This window comes from Panthera leo, chromosome D3 (assembly GCF_018350215.1).
Source record: "Panthera leo isolate Ple1 chromosome D3, P.leo_Ple1_pat1.1, whole genome shotgun sequence".
In the NCBI taxonomy this organism is placed as follows: domain Eukaryota; kingdom Metazoa; phylum Chordata; class Mammalia; order Carnivora; family Felidae; genus Panthera; species Panthera leo.
The window spans coordinates 30,082,889-30,109,215 of record NC_056690.1 but is presented as its reverse complement, the minus strand read 5'-3'; the positions used below and the strand labels follow the sequence as shown (position 1 = coordinate 30,109,215).

At 47.6% G+C, this 26,327-nt stretch overlaps 1 protein-coding gene across 3 annotated transcripts in view; it reads right to left on the bottom strand.

The window, feature by feature from the left end:
• The window catches only part of SMARCB1 (SWI/SNF related, matrix associated, actin dependent regulator of chromatin, subfamily b, member 1), a 34,513-nt gene that overhangs the window by 6,424 nt on the left and 1,762 nt on the right, over positions 1-26,327 (bottom strand). For 2 of the 3 annotated variants that reach the window (XM_042911385.1, XM_042911387.1), the window contains exons 2-7: positions 24,418-24,556; positions 22,603-22,732; positions 18,079-18,216; positions 15,781-15,908; positions 8,425-8,591; positions 1,581-1,771 (exon numbers count right to left, since the gene is read on the bottom strand). In XM_042911385.1, the coding sequence (XP_042767319.1) occupies positions 1,581-1,771; positions 8,425-8,591; positions 15,781-15,908; positions 18,079-18,216; positions 22,603-22,732; positions 24,418-24,556 (893 nt within the window). The remainder of the gene's footprint in view (positions 1-1,580; positions 1,772-8,424; positions 8,592-15,780; positions 15,909-18,078; positions 18,217-22,602; positions 22,733-24,417; positions 24,557-26,327) is intronic. The other variant, XM_042911386.1, reaches the window with a different exon arrangement.

Genomic DNA, 26,327 nt, shown 5'->3' with positions numbered 1-26,327 from the left:
CACCCTCAGGGTCCTGCAGCAGGAATACTCCCTACTCCACACATACCATCTGCCAGTCAGAACATGGATTCAGGCTCAACCAGCATCTGAGGGCTCAGGTACCTGGGGTACTCACTCTCATGACCTGTACAACATCACCACTTCCCACCTCCAGGAGCATTCCAGGGAGCGGGGCCACCCCAGGCAGGTCTTCAGACCTGTCGGCCTTGGCTCAAGTACAGCATGAATGGACGTGCACGGCCACACCTCCAGCAGGGCTCTCAAGGACCCAGACACTACATCACAGCTCACTGACACCTCCTCCCAGGGCCTGGGCTCTGTCTGTGAAGCAGGACTACCCGGTTGGTAGGGCCACTGGGAGGTTCCGGGAAGGTGACATATGTGACATCTCAGACCAGATGCCTGGAGCGGGCGGTGCTTGGATCCCCACAGAACCCAGTGGTTTCCCAGGGCTGGGACCTCAAGCCCTGAGGGTGTACGGTCATTCCTTCTCTCTTGCTCAGATTTACAGGAAGCAGCAAGAAAGCAGTCTCCTGGGATTTCTGGGAAAACCAGCTGAGACACAAACATACTCACGAGCTCCATTAACTGTCCTATCTTTGCAAAAAGACCTTCGTACTTGCTCCTCATGTGCCATTTTAAGCTGCGGTCCTTGAGTAACGATCGCCAAATGTAGACGATGACAGTTTGATGACCGGAATAAATCCTAACATCCTGTTTTGATGCAGGGATACTCAGCGCCACCCCCAGACTGTACTTTCCCAAGAGGAAAAGGAGCACAGGGAACAGGGCCAGTTATGGTGGAACAGTCCTGAGGCGGGCAAGCTCTACTATCAGTTCACGTCCACCGCCCCCCACCTCCTACTAGGCCCACACTTTGCACTGTGGGGCCACCACCAATAGGAAGGCCATGTCTGCCTCTCTGGGAGCCCCTGTCCCCTGGTCCACCCACAGGATACCGGTCTGGAATGTTCTGTTTATACTCCCACCTTCACAGGCAGCCTGGATGTGGCTCTTTATCTTCTGCGGCACCCTATACAGGGGTCCAGTCCAAATGGGTGCTCACCAACAAGTCTCTGACTGGCAAGATGCAACAGTAAAAAAGAAAACTGCTGGAGGTCTCCTGACTCTTACAAGCTGGGGAGGGCTGTTTGGAGCAGCTCTTGTTTGAGACAGAAGGCAAGTCCATCAGATGACAAACCCTGGGGTGGGTGACCCAACCCTGAGAGAGGGAAAAGTCTGGGAGAATACAGAGGTGGCGGCAGGGTGGAGGTGTGGAGGGGCTTTCGGCAACAGAGGATGGTCCCAGGCAGGGGGTGGGGGTGCTGGAGGACGGAGGGGGCAGATAAACCACCTCCTCAGAGTCACCCCCACCATGATAAGGGTGGGGAGTCCTACCACTGAGACACAGGAGGAGGGAGGAACAAGACAACAAGTTGCCACTGAGCTGGCTCCGGCTGCCCATGGCCAGACCGTTTTTCTGGGCTCCAGACAGACCCGAAGGCATAACCACACACAGGGAGACGTCTTTTCCCCAAAACAGGTTTACAAAGGAGGGCGGGGCTTGTCTGGGATCCTACCTGAAGGCATAGGTCTTCTGATGCCAGCTCAGCTGTCCCCGAATGCTGTACGCGATGGTGGTGACAAACTCCCCGCCCAGCCCCAGCTCTGAGCACAGCTTCAGGGCAAATTTCTCTGGTGAGTTCTCCTTCTCTGACATGTCCCACTCAAACTGGTCCACCAGCGAAATGTTTCCCACATGGATATTCAGCTGGGACAAGAACCAAAGAACACAAGTTAAAGGAGTCAGAACCGTACCCTACCTGGAGAGGCCTCAAGGAGATGAGACAGCCTACTAGGGAGCCACCAGGCCGGGCTGGACCCTGCCCACAACTTACTAGCTGAGAACTGGGGCTGGCCTTGTCCTTCTGGCCACAGGTCCCCATCCAGAAATTGGAGATGACACCACGCACCTCCTGGGTGGCCTCCTGCCACAAGGGGCTCTGGCTCAAGGCCTGGCACAGCTACCCATCTCACATTAGATGCACACTCCACCTGAATAGCCCACAAGGTGCAGGCAAAGCCTGGGTGGGCAGCAGAGGCCCACAGCCAACTCTGCCCACCACGCACCCAGCAGATATCCTGCTGACATGTAAACTACAGCCAGAAGAGGGTCCAGGCCCCGCCTGTGCAGCACCCAGACCAAGACAGAACCTAGCCTGTGCCCCAGGGCTCCCCACTTACACCTGCACTCAGAATCACCATCTTTACTCCTCACCCCACAGATGAGCAGGCCTGCTCTGAAACTGGGCATCACTGAGACACACAGGAAGGACTCTTGAGGGTCTGGCTGTGTCCTGGGGCACTGTATCCACGAGACTCCTCCTACTGGGACCACCCCTCACTGCTCTCTAGGTGAGCAGTACTGCTCATTCTACTGCTCAGTAGTACTCCAGGCCACAGTACTGCTCATTCACCCTACTGTCCCTGAGTGCTCAGCTCTTCAAGACAAAAATCAGGGTGGCCACTGCTCAGGGCTCACAGCCACTGGGGCCTTTCCACTGCCTTCAAAGAAGCATGGGACCCCACTCCCTGTCCCCATTCATGAAGCTCTGCACCTTTGGACCCTGTATACCACCTTCCACTCACTGCCAATGAGCCTGGGTCCTTTCCCATTTCTGTGTTCTGCTCACACTGGGCAATGAATGATGGTTTACAGAATGGAGCTGGAAGAGCTGTCCCTTCCCCTCACAGGAAACGAATGCCCACTGAGCCCCAAGGGCACGCTAGGACCAGAAAGACATGATGCAGCAGTCAGCCCACAGAAAAACATCAAAAAGAAACAAACAGGACCAACAGGTGTAGCCATCCACACCCAGGCCCGGCAAACCCTGCCCCAGGTGCCATACCTGGCATGCCTGGTGCCATATCTTAGCCACCGTGTGGACTGGGTTGCCTGTCCCCTGCCAACTGGTCATTAATGCTTGCGTCTATTAAAAAAATACAGATTGTGTGCTTATCATGGAGAGGCACAGGGAATGCAATGGTGGGTATGACAGACAAAAAACCATCTTCGTGGAGGATGTTCCAGCTGGGGAGAGACACCTAAGCAAGTTAAATATGTGAATGCATGGTATATGTCATACGTCACCAAGTCCTAAGAAGAAAATGAAGGGAGGAACAGAAAGTACAGAGGTGGCCACGTTAGCCAGGAGGCCCAAGAAGGCCTCCCGGGGAGGCAGCATTTTAGGAAGAACTGCATGGGCAGAGAGAGAAGGCCATGTGGCTCCTCGGAGAGAAGGGTCCTGAGCAAAGTTGGGCCTGAGGCCGTCCTAAGGCCTCCAGCTTCCAGAGAGGGATCTGGAAGCCCTGTTTGGAGCACAGAAGAGACACTGGCTGCCACTGGGACCCTTACTGGAGGTAGCCATCTAGCTGTAGGGATGGTGGGGTGGTGAGGACAGGAGTGGCTGGACCCTGAGGAGGTGCAGAGATGAGACAGGGCCAGGACTCCTGAGTAGGCATGCAGCACAGGGGCCAGGCTCCCCAGCCGCAACCCGTATCACCACACACACCTTCACAGAAGTCTGCCAGCCCCATAGAGCCTGACAGCTAGACTTAGGAGAAGCACTGAGTCCTCCCCAAACCCCTGAAGCTGAAGAGAGTCAACCCAGGCCAGGTGCCCCTGTAAAGGCAGCCAGATCTGAGCTATAGTCCCAGAGACCCCAAGAACATCTATTAAGTGGCCACTCCATGCTAAGGCACAGCTCTGTGAAGACAGACACTCCTCAGATGCCATCATGGCAAAGATTCCTGTCCTCCACCGTGTCCCAGGAGCCATACAAGGAAGAATATCCTCAAAGAAGTACCCAACTCTCCTTGAGTCCTCTTGACCAAAACCTTGGGTGTGACCTTCAGTTTCCTCACTTACAAGATGGGTGCTGTCCCCTAGGTCACAATGCCCATGAGGGCTCTGGCCTGATAAACACACCACTGTCCCACGGCAGCAAAGCTTCCCTGGGCCAGCCGTGTCAGACTTCGGTGCCAGCGAGACCTCACGCCAGAACCGGGCAGGGAACCCAACCTGGGGGTGGTCTCCCAAAGCCTACCTACCAGCTGACACCGTCCCACAGTGGGGATTACAGATTGGATGGAGGGCTTAAAGGGGCCAACAGCTGACAAGTGTCTAGTCACCAAGAAAGCCTCTGGTCAGGAGAGATGGTGGCAACCCCAGACAGGTTTTCAACTGCCTGACCACTTTCTGTATGGCTGCTCAGAAGCCCTGTCAGAATGGAATGGAATGGAATGGAATGGAATGGAAAGGAAAGGAAAGGAAAGGAAAAAGGAAAGGAAAGGAAAAAGGAAAGGAAAAAGGAAAGGACAGGAAAGAAAGGAAGAAAGAAAGAAAGAAAGAAAGAAAGAAAGAAAGAAAGAAAAGAAAAGAAAAGAAAAGAAAGAAAAGAAAAGAAAAGAAAAGAAAGAAAGAAAGAAAGAAAGAAAGAAAGAAAGAAAGAAAGAAAGAAAGAGAAAAATTCTGAGAAAAATGTCAGGGATGCTAACTGGTCAGTCTCATGAGGACCCTGCCTGTGGCCAACCCCATCCATTTGGAAGCATGTTGGTGGGTGTGGCTAACCCCATAAGGCCACATCCCCACCACAGTTAACAGGACAAAGACACAGCACAGAGCAGAGTTCTCAGGGCCATCCTTTAGAGGGGACAGGCTATGCATGAGAAAGCAGGTAAGGCTCCCATTGCCCTCCATTTCTCTCCTATGAAGTTCCCCTTCTTTCTCAATTATGCCTTTTATCTTTTTTTGTTTAATGTTTATTTTTGAGAGAGAGAGAGAGAGAGAGAGAGAGAGCGAGCATAGGCATGCAAGCAGGGAAGGGGCAGAGCACAGGGGGCAGGTGGACAGAGGATCTGAAATGGGCTCCAAGCTGACAGCATCGAGCCCTATGCAGGGCTAGAACTCACAAACACCAAGATCATGACCTGAGCTGAAGTCAGACATTCAGCTGACTGAGCCACCCAGATGCCCCATGCCCTTTTCCTGTTAGTTGGCCATAATATGAAACTAAAATGGGTTAAGAAAAACAGATTTGTATTTCTCTCAAAAGAAATTAACTAGTGGGGCACCTGGCTGGCTCAGTCAGTACAGCATGAGACTCTTGATCTTCAGGTCACAAGTTCAAGCTCCACGGAACAAAGGAAGGAAGGAAGGAAAAGGAAGGGAGGAAGGCAGGAAGGGAGGAAGGAAGGAAGGAACGAACGAACGAACGAATGAACGAAATTAACTAGTAAGGAGACTGAATGAATAAACAAAATCTTCCCCACAAAGAAAAGTCCTGGACCTGATGGCTTCACTGGTGAATTCTACCAAGCACCAAGAGAAGAACTAACACCAATCCTTTTCGAACTCTGCCAAAAAACTGAAGAGGAGGGAACACTTCATAATTCACCGCCCTGGTATCAAAGCCAAATACTACAAAAAAAGGAAAACTATAGACCAATATTCCTTATGAACACTGATGTAAAAATCTTCAAAACACTAGCAAACTGAATTCAGTGGCATATTAAAAGAATTATATACCATGACCAAGTGGGATTTATTTTAGCAATGCAAAGATAGTTCAATACAAAAATTTATCAATGTAATAAACCATATTAACAGATTGAAAAACAAAAATCACATCATCATCTCAACGCAGAAAAAGCATTTGGCAAAATTCAACATCCTTTTGTGATAAAAACAGTCAACAACGACAAAAAGAAAGAAACTACTTCAACCTAATAAATCCATATATAAAAAACTAACAGTGAACATTATACTCAATAGTGAAAGCTGAAACATTTTCCTCTAAAATCAGGAACTAGCCAAGGATGCCTGCTCTTGCCACTTCTATTCAACACAGTACTGGAATTTCTAGCCAGAGGAATTAGGTAAGAAAAAGAAATAAAAGGTATCCAAATTGGAAAAGAAAAAGTAAAGTTATCTCTACTCACAGATGATATAACCTTATACATAGAAAACCCTGAAGATTACACAAAAAAACTGTTAGAACGAATAAGTTCAGCAGAGCAGCAAGATACAAAGTCAACACACAATCAGCTGCGTTTCTATACACAATAAAAAATGTGAAAAAAAATTTAAGAAAACAATTTCATTTGGGGCGCCTGGGTGGTGCAGTCGGTTAAGCGTCTGGCCCTTGATCTTGGCTTAGGTCATGATCTCATGGTTCCTGAGTTCAAGCCCCAAATTGGGCTCTGCACTGACAGTGCGGAGCCTACTTGGGATTCTGTCTCTCCTTCTCCCCGCCCCTCCCCGGCTTGTGCATGTGTGCACATGCTCTCTCTCTCTCTCAAAAAAAACCAACATAAATAAACAAAATAATTTTTAAGGGGCTCCTGGGTGGCTCAGTCGGTTCAGCGTCTGACTTCAGCTCAGGTCATGATCTCACGGTTCATGAGTTCAAGCCCTGCATCGGGCTCTGTGCTGACAGCTCAGGGCCTGGAGCCTGCTTTGGATGCTGTGTCTCCCTCTCTCTCTGCTCCTCCCCTGCTCACACTCCGTCTCTCTCTCAAAAATAAATAAAGATTAAAAAAAATTTTTTTTAATTTTTTAAAAATTTAATTTATAATAGCATTAAAAAGAATAAAATACTTACAAATTAACCAAAGAGGTGAAAAATTTGTACAATGAAAACTATAAAACACTGCTCAAAGAAATTAAAGAAATAATACTACAAAATATTAATTATTATATTGTATTATTATTATTATGTAGTATTACCTTTTTAAGTTTGTTTATTTATTTTGAGAGAAGAGAGAGAGTGACAGCACGGGGGAGGGGCAGAGAGAGAGGGAAAGAGAGAGAGGGAAAGAGAGATAGAATCCCAAGCAGGCTCTGTCTACACTGTTAGCATGAAGCCCAAGATGTGGCTCAAACTCACCAACTATGAGATCATGACTGAGCCGAAATCAAGAGTCAGACACTTAACTGACTGAGCCACCCAGGTGCCCCAAGACTAAGTATAATTTAGATGCCAAGACTACCCAAAAAAATTTACAAATTCATTGTAATCCTTATCAAAATCTCAACAATGTTTCTTGCAGAAACAGAATAAAAATCTATCCTAAACTTAAATAGAATCTGAACAGTCAAAACAATCTTGAAAGGGGTGCCTGGGTGGCTCAGTCGGTTAAGTGTCTGACTTGACTCAGGTCATGATCTCATGGTTCGTGGGTTCGAACCATTTCAGAACTTTTTGCAAAGCTACAGTAATCAACACAGTGTGGTACTGACATAAAAAGACATATAGACCAATAGAATAGAAAGCTCAGAAATAAACTCAAAAATACAGGCATATAATTTTCAACAAGGGTGCTAAGACCATTCAATGTAGAAAAGATAGTCCTTTCCACAGATGGTGCTAGAAAACAGGCTATCCACACACACAGAAGAATGAAGTTGGACCCTTGCCTAACTCAAAATGGATGAAAGACCCAAACATAAGAGATAAAACTATAAAACTATTAAAACAGGAAAAAAGCTTCATGCCATTGGATTTGGCAATGAGTTCTTAGATAGGAGACCAAGGGCACAAACGAAAAGACAAAGCAGACTTTATCAAAATGAAAACTTTTATGCAGCAAAGGACGCTATCAAATGAGTAAAAACGCAAAGAATGGGAGAAAATATTTGCAAATCACCTGTATAATAAGGGATTGATAACTAGAATATACAAAGAACTCATAAAACTCAACAACAAAAGAACAAAAAATCTGATTGAAAAAAGGCAAAGAACTTGAACACACATTTCTCCAAAGATCTACAACTGACCAACAGGCACCTGAAAGATACTAATCAACGTCACTAATCAACAGGGAAATGCAAATCAAACCCACAATGAGATACCACTTCACACCAAGCAGGCTCTGAGGCAGGCAGGCCTGGGCCCAAATCTCAGCACTCACTTCTCAGCTGGGCAGTTGGGGGCAGGTGACCTCACCTCTCCATGTGGCAACCTCTTCACCTGTAACACAACAGGCAAGGCAGCATCTCCCCCCAGCCCTGAGGCAGGTTACTACATGGTATGAGGTGTGCTTGGCCCAGCCAGTCCACAGGAAGAGTGTGGCACCACTGTTCCTCTCACTATGGGCTTCCCTGCTCTGCCTGGCAGCTGGCATAATCTCCTCTGGAGCACCACCTGGGCTCTGTTCAATGCCTGGTGGTGCCCTGGAGACATGCAGAATATGAGACCTTCCTCCAAGAAATCAGCCCATACTTTTCCTGGGGTAAAGAGCCACGAGCTATCCAAAAGATGGTTTTCCAGAAGTCTGATCCCACAGCATGGACCCCAAAGACAGGCTTTGACTAAGGCCTCAGTGTACTCTCAGCACCCTATGGCCCACCCAGGAGCTGCCTACCTTGATGATGACACGCTGGTCTGACTGGTCCTCCAAGATGCTGTCTGTGGGGTAGGACTCTATCTGCTGCCTGATGGCAGAGGCGATGGCTGGCACAAATGTCAGAGGGTTCAAATCCAGGTCATCACAGAGGATTTCTGAAAACATCTCAGGAGTCATCAGCTTCTCTGAAATCAGGAGAAAGGACAGGAATTGCTAACTGATTGCAGGACCTGACCTCACCATGTTTGGCCCCAACCTCCCATCCCCTTCCTCCTCTGCTAGACCTCCCTGACAAAGTTGAGGATGAAGAGAATGACAACTGAGGGTGGCCCTCCCCAACATGGGGTTGCAGGAGGAAGCACAGAATGAGCACCACCCCCTCCTGGCCCTCATCCACACACACATCCTCTGACACCTTGATCTGGAACTTCTAGACACCAAAACTAAGAGGAAATGGATTTCTGTTGTTTAAGCCATCCAGTCTGGTACTTTGTTATGGAAGCCCGAGAAAAATAACAGCTTCCTTCCAGATAAATCACTTTAAAGTCAGTGTCCCACGGGCACACAACCATCTGCCACTTCCTCACCAATAAAAAAATCCCTCAGAGATATTAGGCTGCTCTGTGACTTTTCACAGACCCTTCCTCTGTTTCTGACTCTCCAGGCAACACACACATAACAGACATGCAGGTGTGTAATGGACCCTGCCTCCTGGAAATGTAGCCACACCAGGTGTGAACTTGTAGGGACCATCTGCAACTGGCCAGATTACAAGAAGGTCCCATGTGGTCAAATGTTTTCTCTCTGTTCTGCCCTGTTGTTGTAACCCAAACTCTAATGACCATGCACCACTTCTGGGATGAGCCAGACAAGGCAGTGGCCAAGGATGAATCACTTCATTAGCACATAGCATGATTTTGTCATCAAGAACCAGGTCTGCTCAACAACTGACCCCATATTTCCTCACTGGCCCAGAAGGGCTAGAGACCAGCCATCCTAACAATACCATCAGGACAGACCCAGAACACTCAACCAGCCTATGATCAATAACTCATACAGCAAGCCAAGTATAATTTTGGAGAGCGCAGCATGAAGCTGAAGTGTCCTATGAAGCACCCTACGAGTACACTGTGCAAAGCATTTTCTTATATTAAACTTTTTATTTTGAGAGAACTGTGGATTAATATGCAGCCTTGATTACTGTAGCTATATATGAAGACAAGATTGGGGAGGGTGATTCCTCCTTTGTCCTTCTTTTTCAAAATTGCTTTAGTTATTCTAGTTCCTTTGCCTTTCTATATAAATGTTATTTTTTAAAATATTTTTTAAGTTTATTTTGAGAGCGAGAGCACAAGTAGGGCAGGGGCAGGGAAGGAGAGAGAATCCCAAGCAGGCTCTGCACTGTCCATGCAGAACCAGATGTGGGGTTGAATGCACCAACTGAGAGATCAGGACCTGAGCCAAAATCAAGAGTCTGATGCTTAACTGACTAAGGCACCCAGGTGCCCCTCCATATAAATTTTAGGTAATTTTGTCTATATGTACAAAAAGCCTTGCTGAAATATTCACAGGAATTGCATTAAACTTGTATATCAATTGACATCTTGAGTATTCTAATCCATGAACATGGTATTGAGATCTTTAATTACTTTTATTGGTATTTTGTAGTTTTGGGCATATAAGTCCTGAACATGTTTGTCAGATTTACACCAAAGTATTCCTTTTCTTATTGAGTGATTGTAAATGGTAATGTATTTCTGAATGTCCATGTGTTCACCAACAGTACATAGAAATACAATTGATTTTTGCATGTTTATCTTGTATCCTGTGACCCTGCTGAACTCTTAGTGCTAGCAGGGTTTTTTGTAGATCTCTTGAGATTTTCTATGCAGACAGTCATGTCATCTACAAATAGGGACAGTTTAATTTCTTTCTGATCTGTATGTTTTTTATTTAATTTTCTTGCCCTACTGCTCTGGCTAATATTTCCAACACTAAGCTGAACAAGAGTGATAAGAGCAGGTTATCTTTGCCTTATCATAGGCAGAAAACATTCAGTCTCTCACCATTAAATAAATGTTAGACATAGGATATTTTTCAGATGCTCTTTATTAAGTTGAAGCAGTTTCCCTCGATTCCCATTTTTCTTAAGAGTTTTTAACCAAGAATAAATGTTTTAAGTGCTTTTTTTTTTTTTTTTTTTTTTTTTTTTTTTTTTTTTAATTAGGTAGGCTCTCTACCCAATGCGGCACTTGAACTCACAACCCTGACATCAAGAGCTGTATTCTCTAGGGGCACCTGGGTGGCTAAGTCAGTTAAGCGTCCAACTTCAGCTCAGGTCATGATCTTACGGTTCGTGAGTTCGAGCCCCACATCGGGCTTTCTGCGGACAGCTCAGAGCCTGGAGCCTGCTTCAGATTCTGTGTCTCCCTGTCTCTCTGTTCCTCCCCTGCTCACACTCTCTCAAAAGCAAATAAAGATTAAAAAAAAAAATTAAAAAACAAACAAAAAAGAGTTGTATGCTCTAATGACTGAGCCAGCCAGGTGCCTCTGTTAAATGCTTTTTCTGCATCAACTGATATCTGTCTTGTCTTCTTTAGTCTGTTAATATAGTGGATTACATTGATCAATCTTCAAATATTGAACTAGATATCCATCCCTGGAATAACAAACCCCACTTGGGTCGTGGTGTATAATTCTTTTTATATCTAGTTCTGTTTGCTAACGTTTTATTAAGGACTTTTGTGTCTATAATCATTTGGGATATTGGTCTATAGTTTACCTTTTCTGTACTGTCTTTAGTTTTGAGATCGAGGTAATTCTAGCTTTGTAAAATGTTACTGGGAAGTGTTCCCTCTTGTATTTTCTGGAGAAGACTGCAAGAGAATTTATATTAATTCTTTTTTTTTTTTTTTAATTTTTTTTTAACGTTTATTTATTTTTGAGACAGAGAGAGACAGAGCATGAGTGGGGGAGGGTCAGAGAGAGGGAGACACAGAATCCGAAATAGGCTCCAGGCTCCAAGCTGTCAGCACAGAGCCCGACGCGGGGCTTGAACTCACGGACCGTGAGATCATGACCTGAGCCGAAGTCGGCCGCTCAACCGACTGAGCCACCCAGGCGCCCCAATATACTAATTCTTTTTTAAATGTTTGGTAAAATTCTCCAGAGACACCACCTGTGCCTGGAGATTTCCTTTTGGGGAGGTTTTAAACTATGAATCATATTTCTTAGTAGTGATAGGACAACTCAAACTATCTATTTGATATTGAGTGAATTGTGGTAGCTTGTTTTTTACAAGAAATTGATCCACTTTGTCTAAATTCTCAAATTTATGTGGGTAGAGCTTTTGTAATACTCCCTTTCAATATCTGCAGGGTCTGTAGTGATAGCCCATTTCGTTACTGAATTTGATCATTTTTGTTTGTCTTTTGTTGTCAATCTTGCTAGGTTTATCAATTTTACTGATCTTTCTTTTTTACTTTTAAGTAATCTCTACACCCAACATGGAGCTCAAATCCACAACCCTGATATCAAGAGTCACATGCTCCACCAACTAAGCCAGCCAGGCACCCCCTTACTGATCTTTTCAAAGTATCAGCTGTGTTTTCATTAATTTTCTCCATCATTTTCTAGTTTCAATTTCACTGACTTCTGCTCTATTATGTCCTGCCTTCTGCTTGGCTTCATTTTGCTTTTTTTCTCAATTCTTGAGGTGGGAGCTTAGATTACAGACTTGAGACTTTTCTACTTTTCTAATATAAACACTGATGCTACAAATTACCCTACTTTACAAATTGATACTACAAACTGCACTACTTTAACTATATCTTAAAATTTTTGGTATGTGATACTTTCATTCAGGTCCATGTATATATATTTTCACCAATTCAAGTGAAGTACAGAAAGCTGACTTCTCAAACATAGTAAGATATTTCCTCTGCATACATTTAAAACCACATCAGACAGCATTATCAGGTTTGCTTCAACTGCTGAGCATAATTTAGAAAACTTAAAAGGAGAAAGAAAGCTTATTGTATTTACCCATATAGTTTTGTTTATCATATTCTTTCTTCCTGATGTTCCAAAGTTTCTTCTTTTATCATCTCCCTTCTTTTAGGTTAGGTCTACAGGTGACAGTATTCCATCATCTGAGGATTTCCCCTTCATTTCTGAAGGATATTTTTACTGGGTGTAAGATTCGAGATTGGCAGTTCTTTTTTTTCAGCGCTTGAAAAACCATGTGCCATGTCCTCCAGCCTCCATGGTTTCGGATGAGAAATCAGCAGTTATTCCAGGTCTTTCTCTAGAAGTCAGGTGTTATTTTTCTCAGCTCTCAAGATCTTTTGTGTTAGTTTTTGGAAGTTTAACTAGGATTCATCTTGGCATGGACTTCTTTGGGTTTATACTGCTGAGATCCACTCAGCTTCTTGCATCTGTCATTTGGGGTTTTTAAGCATCCAAAGTGAACATGTGGATATATATCTCTAGAACCTGCTTCCTGTAGCCATGCCCTGTAGTGTTAACCAGCAGGGCCCTGATCACCCTTGGCCTGTGTGCAGGAGCAGATTCCACCCCTTTTCCTGATGCAGTTCCTGGCCCTGCTCTGGGATTCCCTTGCCCCCATTGGGGCCAAGCTGGCATCGATGTGTCCTTGTTCAGCAGCTCGTTCTTCCTGGAGAATTTTAACACACCCCAAGGAGGCTAGCTATTGAGACAAATGATGCTATAATTCACCAGCAACTCAGATAAACTCTCTTTCATGTCCTTCTAAGAGAAGATAACCTTGAACTCACTGTTAACTGATACCTACCAAAAGCTGGTTGGAGACAAATCCTGGTTATGAAGAATGTCCTGGTTCTGAAGGACATGTAGTTCGTTCATGCTGCTCAACATTTTTAGGACCCTTTGTGATAAAGAGTCTCACACTCACCTTTAAGGTTACTTGAAATTTCAAAGTAAATTAGGTAGGACTATGAAAATCACCAGCAATTTTGAACATGTGCTTTTAACTACCATGCCAGGGGTGTGGCTTCCTAACCACCAGTTAAGAATCACAGCCCGTAAAGTTTATTTATTTTGAGAGAGAGAGAGAGAGAGAGAGAGAGAGAGAGAGAGCACCCACAAGCATGGGAGGGACAGAGAGAGAGGGAGAGAGAGAATCTCAAGCTGGCTCCACACTGTCAGCGTGGAGCCCAATGTGGGGCTCCAATGCATGAACCCATGAGATCATGACCTGAGCCAAAATCAAGAGCTGGATGCTTAACCAACTGAGCCACCCAGGCACCCCAAGAATCACATAAATACCACTAAGGAAGAGTTCACAGAACAAAATTATTTTGGTTCTCCAAGTGTCTGGACCAAATTACACTTACTGGGATATGGAATGTTATGTAAGGTCTCCTTTGGGGAACAGCTTGGAGAAGCTCATGGCAGAGTTCCTGGACAGATGCAGGTCTTCACTGCATTATACTGTGTCCACTTCTTGAGGGTCAGGGGGAAAGCTTCTCTCTAATTCAAATGCTATGTGTGATTATGCTGCTTCTGAGCCACCAGCGGCTGCTCACCTTGACCACGCTGAGAACTGCAGAACTGATCATCCTGTCTCTGCCTGGTTCTAAAGGGCCGAGCATCATGCCCTCCCCTAGCAACATATGCCCACTGAACTATGAGTATGAACCAGAGCACTCACTTCATTTTGTATCTTCTTGTTCCATTTTCCCCTTCACCCAATTCTTCCTAACCACACCTTTTGCATTTGCTTTATTCTTTTGTACCAAGAGTTCTCATGTAAGATGCCTTACTCCTTCTGGAATAGGGTGGAAGTTTAAATAAATAGTTGGGGCTTTTTATGTGTTATTGAAAGGAAAGTAACAAGGTAATACACATGAGTCAATCTGAACAACTAAATTCCTATGTTATGATCTATGGCCAGGTTCTGTGCCAAATGCCTTAAGAAAAGCAGCAATAAAAAACAAGATCCCTGACCTAAGGGGTTGAAATGGAGAGAGGGAGAGAGAGAGAGAGAGAGAGAGAGAGAGAGAGAGAGAGAGAGAGAGATGAATTAACTATAACACAGGCCTGCTGAGATTAAGCACAGAGTGGTATAATAGGGGATGTACAGCACTGGCCATGGCCTGGCACTCATGAGCTGTCCTGTGCCCGAGTTGGGAGTATCACCACCACACCTGCCCTATCTACACTCGATACAACCTCCTGGAAACCCCTCACCACATCTCCCTTTGGCCACATCCTCTCTCGCCAGCTAACCTGTCAACCCTGGAGGACAGACACTCGGCTCTCAGGCCTCATTCCCAGGGCTCGGCAGAGGCCCTTGGACTCAGGCCTGGCACACCAAGTGCCAGGAGATGACCAAAGGAAGTAGCCTAATCCTTCCAGAAAGCTTAAGGCAACCACGTATCAACAACCACACACGTTCCTCCCTGAGGAAATCCCCTGTGGGAGAAACAAGCTGTAAGTCGTTATGTTTTCTGCCATGGAAACATCTAATAGCAGAAGGAGTTCTAGTAAACTAAGGCACCACAACTCAACAGAAAATTGTGCACCAATTATGAAAACCAAGGAAAACAGGAAGACACTTACAAGTGAAGAAAAACTGTATTTGCACTACAATTACAACTCTGTTAAATACATCTGCATGTGGAAGTGACTGGCAAAAAAACTATTAGGAGCAGTGAGGTTCTGGGAATTCTAAACTTTTCTTCACTTAAAAATGATACTCTTTGGGGTGTTGTTATTTGGTTTTGGTCTGAATATAAATAATGTGTTGTAAAAAGCCTGAAAGATTCAAGAAAACAAAAAAGAAACAATAAACACTCATACAGTCCTCTTTCCTAGATGGGATAAGAACTAAGTGTTATGGTGAACGTCTCCTGTGCTTTCTCTGGTTCATTTGCAGAGTCACGCTCGGACTCTGGGAACCAGGGAAGAGCAACCATCTGACCTGGGACTTACAGAGCGAGGACAAAAAGAGGAAGAGCAGAGAATGAGGGCAGACCTCATGGGGATGACAAGGGACAAGCCTGCACACGCGGTACCGTGAGAGGCCAGAGGGGTGGGCAGGGCTGAAGGGTGGTGTGCAGGCGGTCAGGCAGCAGAACCGGTCTGAGCAGCATCAAGGTCATTATCGAGCTCTGTGGACCGACAGCCTGCATCACGGCTGACCCCTGACCCCCCAATCTCACTGGGGGAGGGAGGAACCTGAGGTTCACGGGCTCAGCCCACAGGAAACGGTGGCAGAAGCAGGATTTGAACCTAGAGTCCAGGATCCAGCACAGCAGGCAACAGGCAAGAAAAAGGTCTGTTCACACAGCAGCTGGGCCTGGGCCAGGGAGAGCCCAGCTTCCCACGTACCATTCATGTTCCAAGTAAAGGCATCTCGCAGCTTCTGCCCGTCGATCTCCATGTCCAGCCGGATAGGGACCAGCACTTCAGGCTGGGAGGCATTCTCATGGATCACAGCTGGGTCGTGGTCATCAAAGCTGGAAGTGAAGAGGCAGCACAGTCAGCCAGGAGTGCCATGGGTCTCCATGCTCAGGGCTTCCCTCCCTGCACCGCCTGTCACTGCAAACCTGGCCGAAGGGGAAAAGCCCACTTTTTATGGGGACTTGTCAGCTAAGGACTGAGACAGCAGAGATGAGGCAAGCAGGGGTCCTGGGGTCACAGAGGCAGTGCTCCATACTTCAAGGACACACAGGGAAGGGAGAGGGAGTTGCAGCCTTAGGCAGTGGGATATGACCTAGACATACCCTAAGAGGAAGATTTAAGCCCCAAAGCAGGTAGAACTTTCACTGGTAACTAGGAAAGAAAAGGTATCTCCAGAAGAGGAAATACTTGAGCAAAAGCCAAGGGGTGCAGGAGAGGTGAGGAACTATTGAGGAAGCACAGCCAGAGCACAGAAGATGGGGTGCAGACTGCGGGGGCGGGGAGTAGCATGGGTGTCCCAGTGCCCACACTTCTCCATCTTGGGCTACAGGATCCAGCCTCTCCCATGAGGGAGCCCCAGGAGAACCCAGGGCAAGGCAGTCCCGTGGTCATATCTGTATTTTAGGAAGAAAAAGAAGGAAGACGCCGGGGAAGAGATGGAGGGAACGTTGGAGGGCAAGGGGACCCTAAAGGTGTCAGTGGAATAAAGCAGGCTGAGAATTACTCTTGGGAGGGACACAGATGACAAACAAGGAAAGCACACTGCATGCCAGACACCAATGCTCTAGGAAACATGGACAGGGAAAGGGACAGGAGTGCCAGAGACAGGAGCAGCCATTCTACCAAAGGGGAGGCAGCTCTGAGAAGTGACAGTCAGCCAGGGATGGGAAGGAAGGGAAGGAAGGGAAGGAAGGGAAGGAAGGGAAGGAAGGGAAGGAAGGGAAGGAAGGGAAGGAAGGGAAGGAAGGGAAGGAAGGGAAGGAAGGGAGGGAAGAGCGAAAAGGGGTCAGTCATGCGGATGTGGGTAAGGAGTGAGCTCTCGGCAGAGGGAACTATAAAGGTAGAAGCTTCTGGGTGTTCTGGGTGGCTCTGAAAGCAGAGAAGAGGTTCACATGACTGATGCAGAGTGACAGTGGCAGGGGATTAGGCCAGAGAGGAGGGGCCACTACACGGACTCCAGCCCTGGTGGGCATGTGACGGGGTATCTGGAAGACCTGCATCCAGGAGAGGAGCCATCTGCCCTGGGTGAGGGGGCCCACATCTTAGGAGGAGCTGGCCAAGGGTGGTCCAACTCTGGACACGTGGAAGGCTGAGAAGGTAGGAATTTGCTGAGACCAGTTCTGTGGCTGGAGAAGGAGGAAGAGTCATGGGGTTTTGGCCTGAGCGCAGGAAGGATGGGATTACTATGTCCCAGGATGGAGGAATCTGTAAGCAGTGTGTAAGATACCTGAGGACAGCGTGTAGGGGTGAGGCTAGGCTGCAGAGATGATAGTGGGGTGGGAACTTGAAAAATGCCCCCCAAAAGATATCTAGTCCTAATCCCTGGAGCCTGTGACCATTATATGGCAAAAGGGAGGGAGGGAACTTTGCAGATGTAATTAGGGATCTTAGGAGGAGATTATGCAAGTAGCCCTAAACCACAACACAAGCGTTCTTTAAGAGAAGGGCAGTTTCACACACACAGGAGGAGCCCGTGTGGCCACTGAGGCACATGCTGGTAATGCAGCCACAAGCCACAGAATGCCGGCAGCCACCAGAAGCCAGAAGAGGTGGGAACAGCTTGTCCCGCCGCCCCACCACGAGAGCCTCCAGAGGGAGTGGGGTCTGGCCAACACCTTGATTTTGCTGCACGGAAACTCCTGGTCCCAGAACGGTGAGAAATAGATTTGTGTTGTTTTAAGCCCCCCATTTGTGGTGATCTGCTCCAGCAGCCACAGGGAACTAACGGTGGGGTCTCAGTGGGATGGCATTTGAAACCACAAGATAAGATCTCCAGTGCTTCCAGGAGCACTGGAGACACTGGGAAACAGGAGACAGCAGGGACACTAAAGCAGGCAGAGCTCGGAACTGAAGCAAGCCAGAAACCAGCTGTCCTAGAAGCCAAGGGGGAACAGTTTCAAGAAGGCAGCGTGTTTTAGGAAACACAAGGTCAAGGCAGAGGAGAGGAAGAGGCTAAAACATGTTTGAGGACTGAGGCAGAATCAGTGGAGGGTGAGGCGTGCTCACCACAGAGGGAAGGTTCTCTTCTTGTCCCGGCCCATGCGGTTCCTGTTGATGGTCGTGGAGCAGGGCACAGCATCCAGATGGTGGGAGCTATTGGGCAGGGTGGGCACCCATTGGCTGTTCCTCTTGGCTTTCTGTTCCCTGGAGAGACGTGAGAAATGCCCCTGCTCAGTCTAGGAGCCCGATACTGGCCATCAGGCTCTAAGTCATGGTCAATGGATGCCCACTGCACCCCCGCCGGTGGTGAGCACTACGCACCCTAGACTCTGTACGTGTCTACTCCTCAGGCGTCCACTGGCACCCATTCACAGGCACCCAGGCTAGGGGAAGGGTACAGAGGGGACCCCAACACAGCAGAGCAGCCCCCAGCCCAGTGCACAAGTCACAGTGTAACATGCTATGTGCCAGGCATGACTCCATGAATGCACTCTCCCTTCTTGCGGAGAATGTGCACAAGGAAGCAGCTTCCCAGAGGAGCAGACCCTGGAGTAGAGCCTTAAGCATGGAGTTGGGGCTCACTAGGGATGGGGGTAGGGGAACAACTGGAATGGGGAGGGTGTTTCAGGAAGTGCATGGCCGGCAGAAGAGAGGAAGCACGGATAGATTGTTGCCTCAACTAGGGCTGGAGAGGTGGACATGGAGAGGGTCCCGATTAGGGGCAGGTGTGCTCCATGAGAAATGACTGTACTCAGCAGGCAGCTGGGAGTCCCCAAGGACTTTGAAGAAGGGAGAGACAAGATCAGACCATTCTTTTAGATATATGGGCCAGCCAGAGTATAACACTTCAATAATGCTTCTGCCTTGCAGGGGTCCAGACCAGTAGGGTATGAGAAGCTGGGTTAGTAAAAACTTTCTAGAAAGTGAGGCTCAAAGTAGTTTAAGTAACCCACATACCATCAAGGGTTCACTCTTCTGTCCAAATTACAGGTTGCTTTTACTACTAGGAAAATACCAAAAGGCTTTTTTATTTTAAAGATTTCTATTTTTGAGTAATCTCTGCACCCAACATGGGGCTCGAACTTACAAGCCTGAGATCAAGAGTCACATGCTCTCCTGACCAAGCCACCCAGGCACCCCCCAAAAGGCTTTTTTAAATTTTTTTTTTTTTCAACGTTTTTTATTTATTTTTGGGACAGAGAGAGACAGAGCATGAATGGGGGAGGGGCAGAGAGAGCGAGGGAGACACAGAATCGGAAACAGGCTCCAGGCTCCGAGCCATCAGCCCAGAGCCCGACACGGGGCTCGAACTCACGGACCGCGAGATCGTGACCTGGCTGAAGTCGGACGCTTAACCGACTGCGCCACCCAGGCGCCCCTAAAAGGCTTTTTTAATCTGAAGCTCCAGTGCTGGCTTTGAAAGGCAAGCGCTCGGGTTCCCACTATGCTCTGCACATCATTTTATCATCCTCGGACACTGCCTTCCCTAACAAGTCTGAGCATTGTAAGGGCAGCAGCTGTGTGTCATTCACTTTTACATCCCCAACACCTGTACCACATCTCCTTCCGTAACTGTTTGCTACAGTTTAAAGGATGTGACAGCAACCACTCAATTTCCCTTCCCTCACTGTCCTCACAGAAGGGATGAGGAGATGTGGCTTGCAGTCATTCTCTCCATGTGGTGGTGAGGACCAGAAGCAGTGGCCATGACCTGCCCAGGCCCCAGGCTCTTTGACTCTTTTCTCTTCTAAAGCTGGAACCACTGGGGTGCCTGGGTGGCTGTCAGTTGAGTGTCCAACTTTGGCTCAGGTCATGATCTCACAGTCCATGAGTTCAAGCCCTGTGTCTGTGCTGACAGCTCAGAGCTTGGAGCCTGCTTCAGATTCTGTGTCTCCTTCTCTCTTTGCCCTCCCCCACTCACTTGCTCTCTAAGATAAATAAACATTAAAAAAAAAAAAAATTAAAGCTGTGACCACTTGCACCTCAGATGCTGTGGTCCCAGAGCACCCCTTGACTGAGGGTGGGGGCAGGGAGAGATTTACAGTACCAAACTGTAAATGCTGGGACTCAATCAAGTCTCCTGTATCCAAGTCTTGCTCAGATCTTATGACCAGCTTTACCAATACCAGAGGCCTGGGAAAAGGAGGAACTTGGAACTAATCTGGGCAGGGCTTAGAGCTACTGGGCCAGTGGTTTTGAATCCTGGCTGCAGACTCCCTCAGAGTGCGAAATTTCAAGTAGGAAAGCTCTGAGCTCCACCTAGACCAAGGGACTCCTGTCTCTGGAGAGGACCCAGGAAAATGGGTTCTTTATAACTTCCATGTGTGATACCAATGTAGCTGGGCCCATATTTGGGAACCTCAGGTCTAGACCACCACCTCTTTTCTGAGCCTCAGATCTAGACCACCACCTCTTTTCTGAGCCCAGGAATATGGGTTCTTTACAACTTCCATGTGTGATGCCAATGTAGCTGGGCCCGTATCTGGGAACCTAAGGTCTAGACTGCCACCTCTTTTCTGAGCCTCCTAAAGCTGGCACTGAGGCTCCCCCTCCACCCTAAAAACTCCTGCCCTATCTCTGTAGTGATCTAGTTCATAACCAGGCCTGGGCTATTCTGCCAAACCTCTGTCAGGAAACTATCTCAAGTAGAGTGCAAGTTCTGTCAGACACAGTGAGTATGTCATACACCAAATCCGAGAATCTGGGTCACATAATTCAACCTTTCTTCTGCTACAAGTAGGTCTGCCCAAGGGAGGGGGACATCCAGCCTCTGCCTAGCCTGTCCAGTGATGAGGAGGGGAGGTGCTGGTCCTCCTGTGGGGCTGAATGGGCAGTGGGAAGGCGCTTCCTGAGCACAGAGCCCATGAAAGCAGCTTCTCGCGAACCTCAATGCCCAACTGTCAATGTAGTTTTGACCTCTGGGGTAACAGTACTCTCCTGCGTCAGCTGTTCTTCATATGACACGATCATCAAGAAGTGTTTATTGCCCCATAAAAGGTTCCTGGCTGACATGTGCAGACTTGAAAGCCCCAGCCATATGTACATCACTTCCTTCTGCCACTTCCCTAGGAAAGTCTAGCCATCCTTATGTTCTTACCGCATCCCTTGGGGAAAGAGGAATCTGCAGAGCACACATCTATAACACTGGCCAAGTTGGATGTGGGCCACCTTTACATGGGGGTTGTGGGGAGGATTATGAAAACAATTCAATAGTAAAGTTGAAAGAAAATCTGGAAAGAAATGATTTTTCCATAGCCACATCACTCGAAACAATAACCCTCCTCTCCCTCCTCCTCAGTGCCCCCGGGGTTTTGTGCATGTAAATGCACTCATTCTAGATATTCTGCACATCACTCAGGCGAACCACATTTCTGGCTGCCACAGAGTCTACTTAGTTATGACATAAACAATTACCTATCTATCCAGTCTACCTGCTTCCAAGATCTAGTCTATCCTGGTCTATGTCCTACTCTGTAATACCTTAGTCTATTCAGCTGGCTGTATCTTCACTCAGTCAGCCTCTCCCTAAGGCTGAACACTCAAGTGGCTCCATACTGTCCATTATTACTCACAATGCTACCTCCTACCATATAATAGTTTCTGTTGGTGGTGGTGTTCTTTGAAGTTATTTGTCTGGGACAGATTCTTAGGGGTGAAATTAATGGGTCAGACAATGAAAACAGGTTTGATGTCATGACCATGCCCGTGTACCAAAGCTGTGCAGGGTGCTTGCGTGCCAGCTCTATTGTATCTTCCCCAACTCTTTATGTCGATAGTTGCTTATCTGTTTTACTTTGAATTCTTAATGTTACACGAGGACAAACATCATCTCCTTATTTGTTTACTCCTTATGCTTCCAGGATGGCCCACCCTTTACCTATTTAGCTATTGGGGTATCCAGGTTTTTCTTATAAATCTGAATGAATCAAAACCAAAGAAAACTACCTATGAAAATGACGAAAAGGGGCACATGGGTGACTCAGTCAGTTGAGCGTCTGACTCTTGGGTTTCAGCTCAGGTCATGATCTCACAGTTCATAGGTTCGAGTCCCACATCAGGCTCCGGGCTGACAGTGCAGCGCCTGCTTGAGATTCTCTCTCTCTTCCTCTTTCTGCCCCTCCCCTGCTCAAACGTGTGCCCTCGCTCTCTCTCAGAATAAATAAACTTTAAAAAAATGAAAAAAATTTAAAAAATAAATCTGAATGAACAGACTCTACAACATAATCACCTCTCAATTACTTGTCTAATTATTACTGTAAATACTCTTTTTTAAAGGTTCTAAGCTCACACACTAAGATCTATTGCTCGTTTCTTTTGGGAGTTTATCTGGGCCACTCATTTTTCTGATAGATTAGTCCCACTTTCAAACCACTTCTAATCACTTTCCAGAACCCAAGACTTGGCTTTCGTGTCTTAGAAATTCCACAGACACACAAGAAACTTGGCAATCTGGCTAAGACAATTTGTAAGCACAGCAGGTGAAGTGTTTAAAGGTATTTTGGTTCAATTTAACCGCAACTAGTTCTAGGGTATGAGAAAAATATCTGTGGGTGTTATCCTGAGAGCACGCCCTGGCTGGGAGTACATTACCTGAGGTAGGTGGGGGGTTCCGTGCTGATGGAGACGGCCTTGTACTTCTCATCATTGCCGTCCAGAATCTCTTCCACCTCTGAAGCTTTTAACAGCGTCACGCTGGTGGCCAGGGTTGTGTATCCATGATCTGTAACCAGAGACACCGCTGCGGTCACCCTGCTGGTGGGGCAGCAAGAAGCAGCAGCCAGCAGATGCAGCACATCGAGGTCCTCACATGCAGGAGGGAAAAGCGAGTGTCAACCTTACTACTGCTGAATGCTGGCCTCTTCCAAAAGGGCAATCTGGACCGAGTGCTTTAGAGGTCCTACTGAGAAAACACTCCCATGGGATTTACTTGCACTGATTTGTCCCAGGAGCACTGGCTCCGGGCACAGGGCAGCAGCAGCTACAGTGCAGCATGGCCAACGGGGAAAAGGGGGGGGCTCCAGAGTGATACCACCAGTGGGAAGAGGTCTGACACCAACTGCAATCCATGACACGAAGCAAAGTGGAGAGATGGAATGAAAGATGAAAAATACTTTTCTTTTAAAACAAGAGCCCAGAGAGTTACAAAGAGCTGCCTCACACCCAACATGAATTCCCGGCACCGTGCAGTCAACACGTGCTATCTGGGAAGCAGGACAGATTCTAGGCAACTCGACCCACAGCTCTTCTAGGGAACCTCGGTCAAGAGCTGCTACCTGTCTGCAGGTCCAGACTGGCTTCTCCTGGAGAAACAAACCGGTTATGGGGAAGGTATCTCCAAAGCACAAGGCAGAAGAGTCACTGAGACTTCACCTGAGGCTTGCAGAGGGGAAAGCAAAGCTAGGAACTCACTGCGTTAGTGACTGGTGCTCCACTGGGGGACAGAGGGAGGATAAAAAGGAGACTTTTTAAAGCGAGTGAGTGGCAATGTCATAGCAGCAGATAAAAAAAGAGGCCCCGGCTCCTGCATTAAAAGAACCACTACTTTGCCCACAGTGGACAAGACCACAGCAATACCTACAGACACAACCAAACAGGACAAACTGTGAAGTACACACACACACACACACACACACACACACACACACACACACAAGGCTTCAGGCAGAGTCTTCACCCAGGCCCAGGGCAGCTCTCTGTAAGGGGCCACAGCCGAGTCGAAGCAGTTTCGCCACCTGCCAAACATCGCATAGCATCCGAACCAAAACGTACAGTGAGACTCCCCTGATGGAGCCCTCGGAGCATCTGAAGAGCATCTTCTGAAGAGCCAAAGCACACTTGGCTCTCTAGCATCAGGCAGCTCACCCGCCAAGCCCCAGGCACACACCTCAGGCACACCACGCAGGGACATGCACATGAGCTCTAGCACACTGGCTGCCAGAACGAAGTGCTACGGGATGGAGGTGCTCTGGGAAGCAAAGCGGTGAAAGCCCCAGAGGGGAGTGGGAGCTGGGGCCACCACCCGCCACTCGGGCTGCATGGAGGGTGACTATGGCGACACGCCCACGGCAGATGGCAGAGCATCACAGCATTCCTAAAACGTTTTGAGACCAACATGTCTTCACAGCACCCATTACTGTCCCAGACTTGCCCCCCTCACGCTCCCCCCACACACCCCCCCCCCCCACCTGGCCCTGCTGAAAATACCTGACAAAGGACCCCTGGCTACCTGAAGCTGCTTTGTCGCCTGAGTTGCATAGCGTGCTCTGCAGCGACTCTGCCCCTCACGTGCTCCTGCCACGCTAAGGTCAGGGCTGCAGTGAAGACACTCTGGAGTGAAAACGTTTTAACTTCATGACATAAGCGAGTGGTTTTGAAACAGGTTTACAAACCCTCGTGAAGACGCACCCTTAGTGTTAGGTTTTGTTTTTTTACCATGTGACGATGCAACTATTTTCTTCCTCTCTTCCACAGTGGCTAGTCGCCTCCAGAGTGAGGGGTATCTCTTGTACAGAGAACCTCGGAACATACGGAGGTAGTTTCCCACCTATGGGTAAAGCAAGAAGGCTCATTATGAGGGTCACATCTTGATGCAGAAAGGGAGGGTCCTGGTGCAGAGGCTCTGCCGACCGAGTAACAGAGCACAAGCTGGCCTCCAGGCACCAGGCTTTCTGCAGCCATAGAAACACATTCTGCTGACATCAAGGGTTCAATAGCAGTGCACATCTGGCCCACATCTGCCTCTCTAGGCGGGGGCAGTACCATCTGCATCCTAACGACAGGGCTAAGTTCCAAAAGGCCTGACCAGGCGCTTCTGGGGCAGACCCCCAGAGCTCACTGAGACGCTCAAAGTGATTCTGACTTTAAACTAAGGATCCCGAACACTTTCCAGAAATGTAAGGCCCCTTTGACTTTCTTTTATCTTAAGAACAAGACTTTGATATTTTTATGATGCCATAAACACCAAAAAGGTCTTTTAATTTTAGACACATGTAGGATAATTTCCCCCATGGCCCCTGTTGCTTTGTTTAGTAACAAACTCAAACCAGGAACACCAAAAGAATTTTCCGAGAGTTTAAAAAACACTTACTGGCAATCACCAGATTGCTATATAAATCACTATTGCCTCAAACAATAGCTTCGGTTTATCTATAACAGATACTCAAAGTATAACTTCTTTAATGAAAAGAAACCTAGTCTCAAAGTTTTTATAAAGAAACTCAATTATTTCACTGACATTGCAAAAATGACCACTCGAGTCAAAATGACCACATGGCAAAGGACAGCCAGTGGACTGGGTGCCACGTGCTGGTTCCACCTGTGACTGGGAATCACCTCCCTTTTCTGGGTCTCCTTACTCACCTGTCAAATGCTGAGCAATTCTGAACTTTGCCCCACGAAGCACCATTTCTATTATTTTTCCCATTTACCTACCCAGCACAGTATGTTTATTAAATGTGTTTCTCCATTTTTCATGAATCAAAGATTTTTATGATCGACAACCAGAGCTGCTGAACAGCCTAACAGAAGAATGGCCACAGGGGTGCCTGGGTGGCTCAGTGGGTTAACTGTCCAACTATTGATTTTGGCTCAGGTCACGATCTCAGGCTTTGCTGAGTTCGAGCCCACATCAGGCTTGGGATTCTCTCTCTCCTTCTCTCTCTCTCTCTGCCCCTCCCCTGCTCACACACACTCTGTCTCTCAAATAAATAAACTTATCGCAGGTCCTATAGTGCTCCAGGACGCCTAGATCCTTCCCAAGACCCCTGAACTTTGGAGACTGGAGCTTGCCTTCCTGGGTTTCCCCCAAACCAACCTGTGCCCTCTCTGGACCTGTTTCCCAAATGTAAAATGAAGGTGTGAACTTGGGGATTTCTTAGGGTCCTCTCAGCTCTGTGACTCTGGCTTAGTGAACACAGCTGCCTGCAGATGGGGGGAGAAGAGTGACACACGCACTTGCTGCAATCACACAATACCTTCCCAAAGCTGCTCCACAGATGTGGCATGGGGGCACTGGATGTGTTGCTATGGCTGACCCACCTCTCTGAATATGGTGCCTGTTTTCCAAGGGGAAGGGACCTGCAGGCCATCCACCACCCAACGCTGTCACAGGAGCTTCTGGTTATCAAGAGTCAGCCTCCTGATCTTGAACCCTTCTCAGACCTCCAGAGGTTCAGCCTGGCCCAAGAGAGTAGATGTCTCTCCCCTCTCCCATGTGGGACTCTATAGACTGGGTCTCAGAACAATTGTTCTTACTCAACAGGGCTGAAAGAGAAGACTGCAATTAGCCTTCTAGAAACGAAGGCATGTTACGGGGA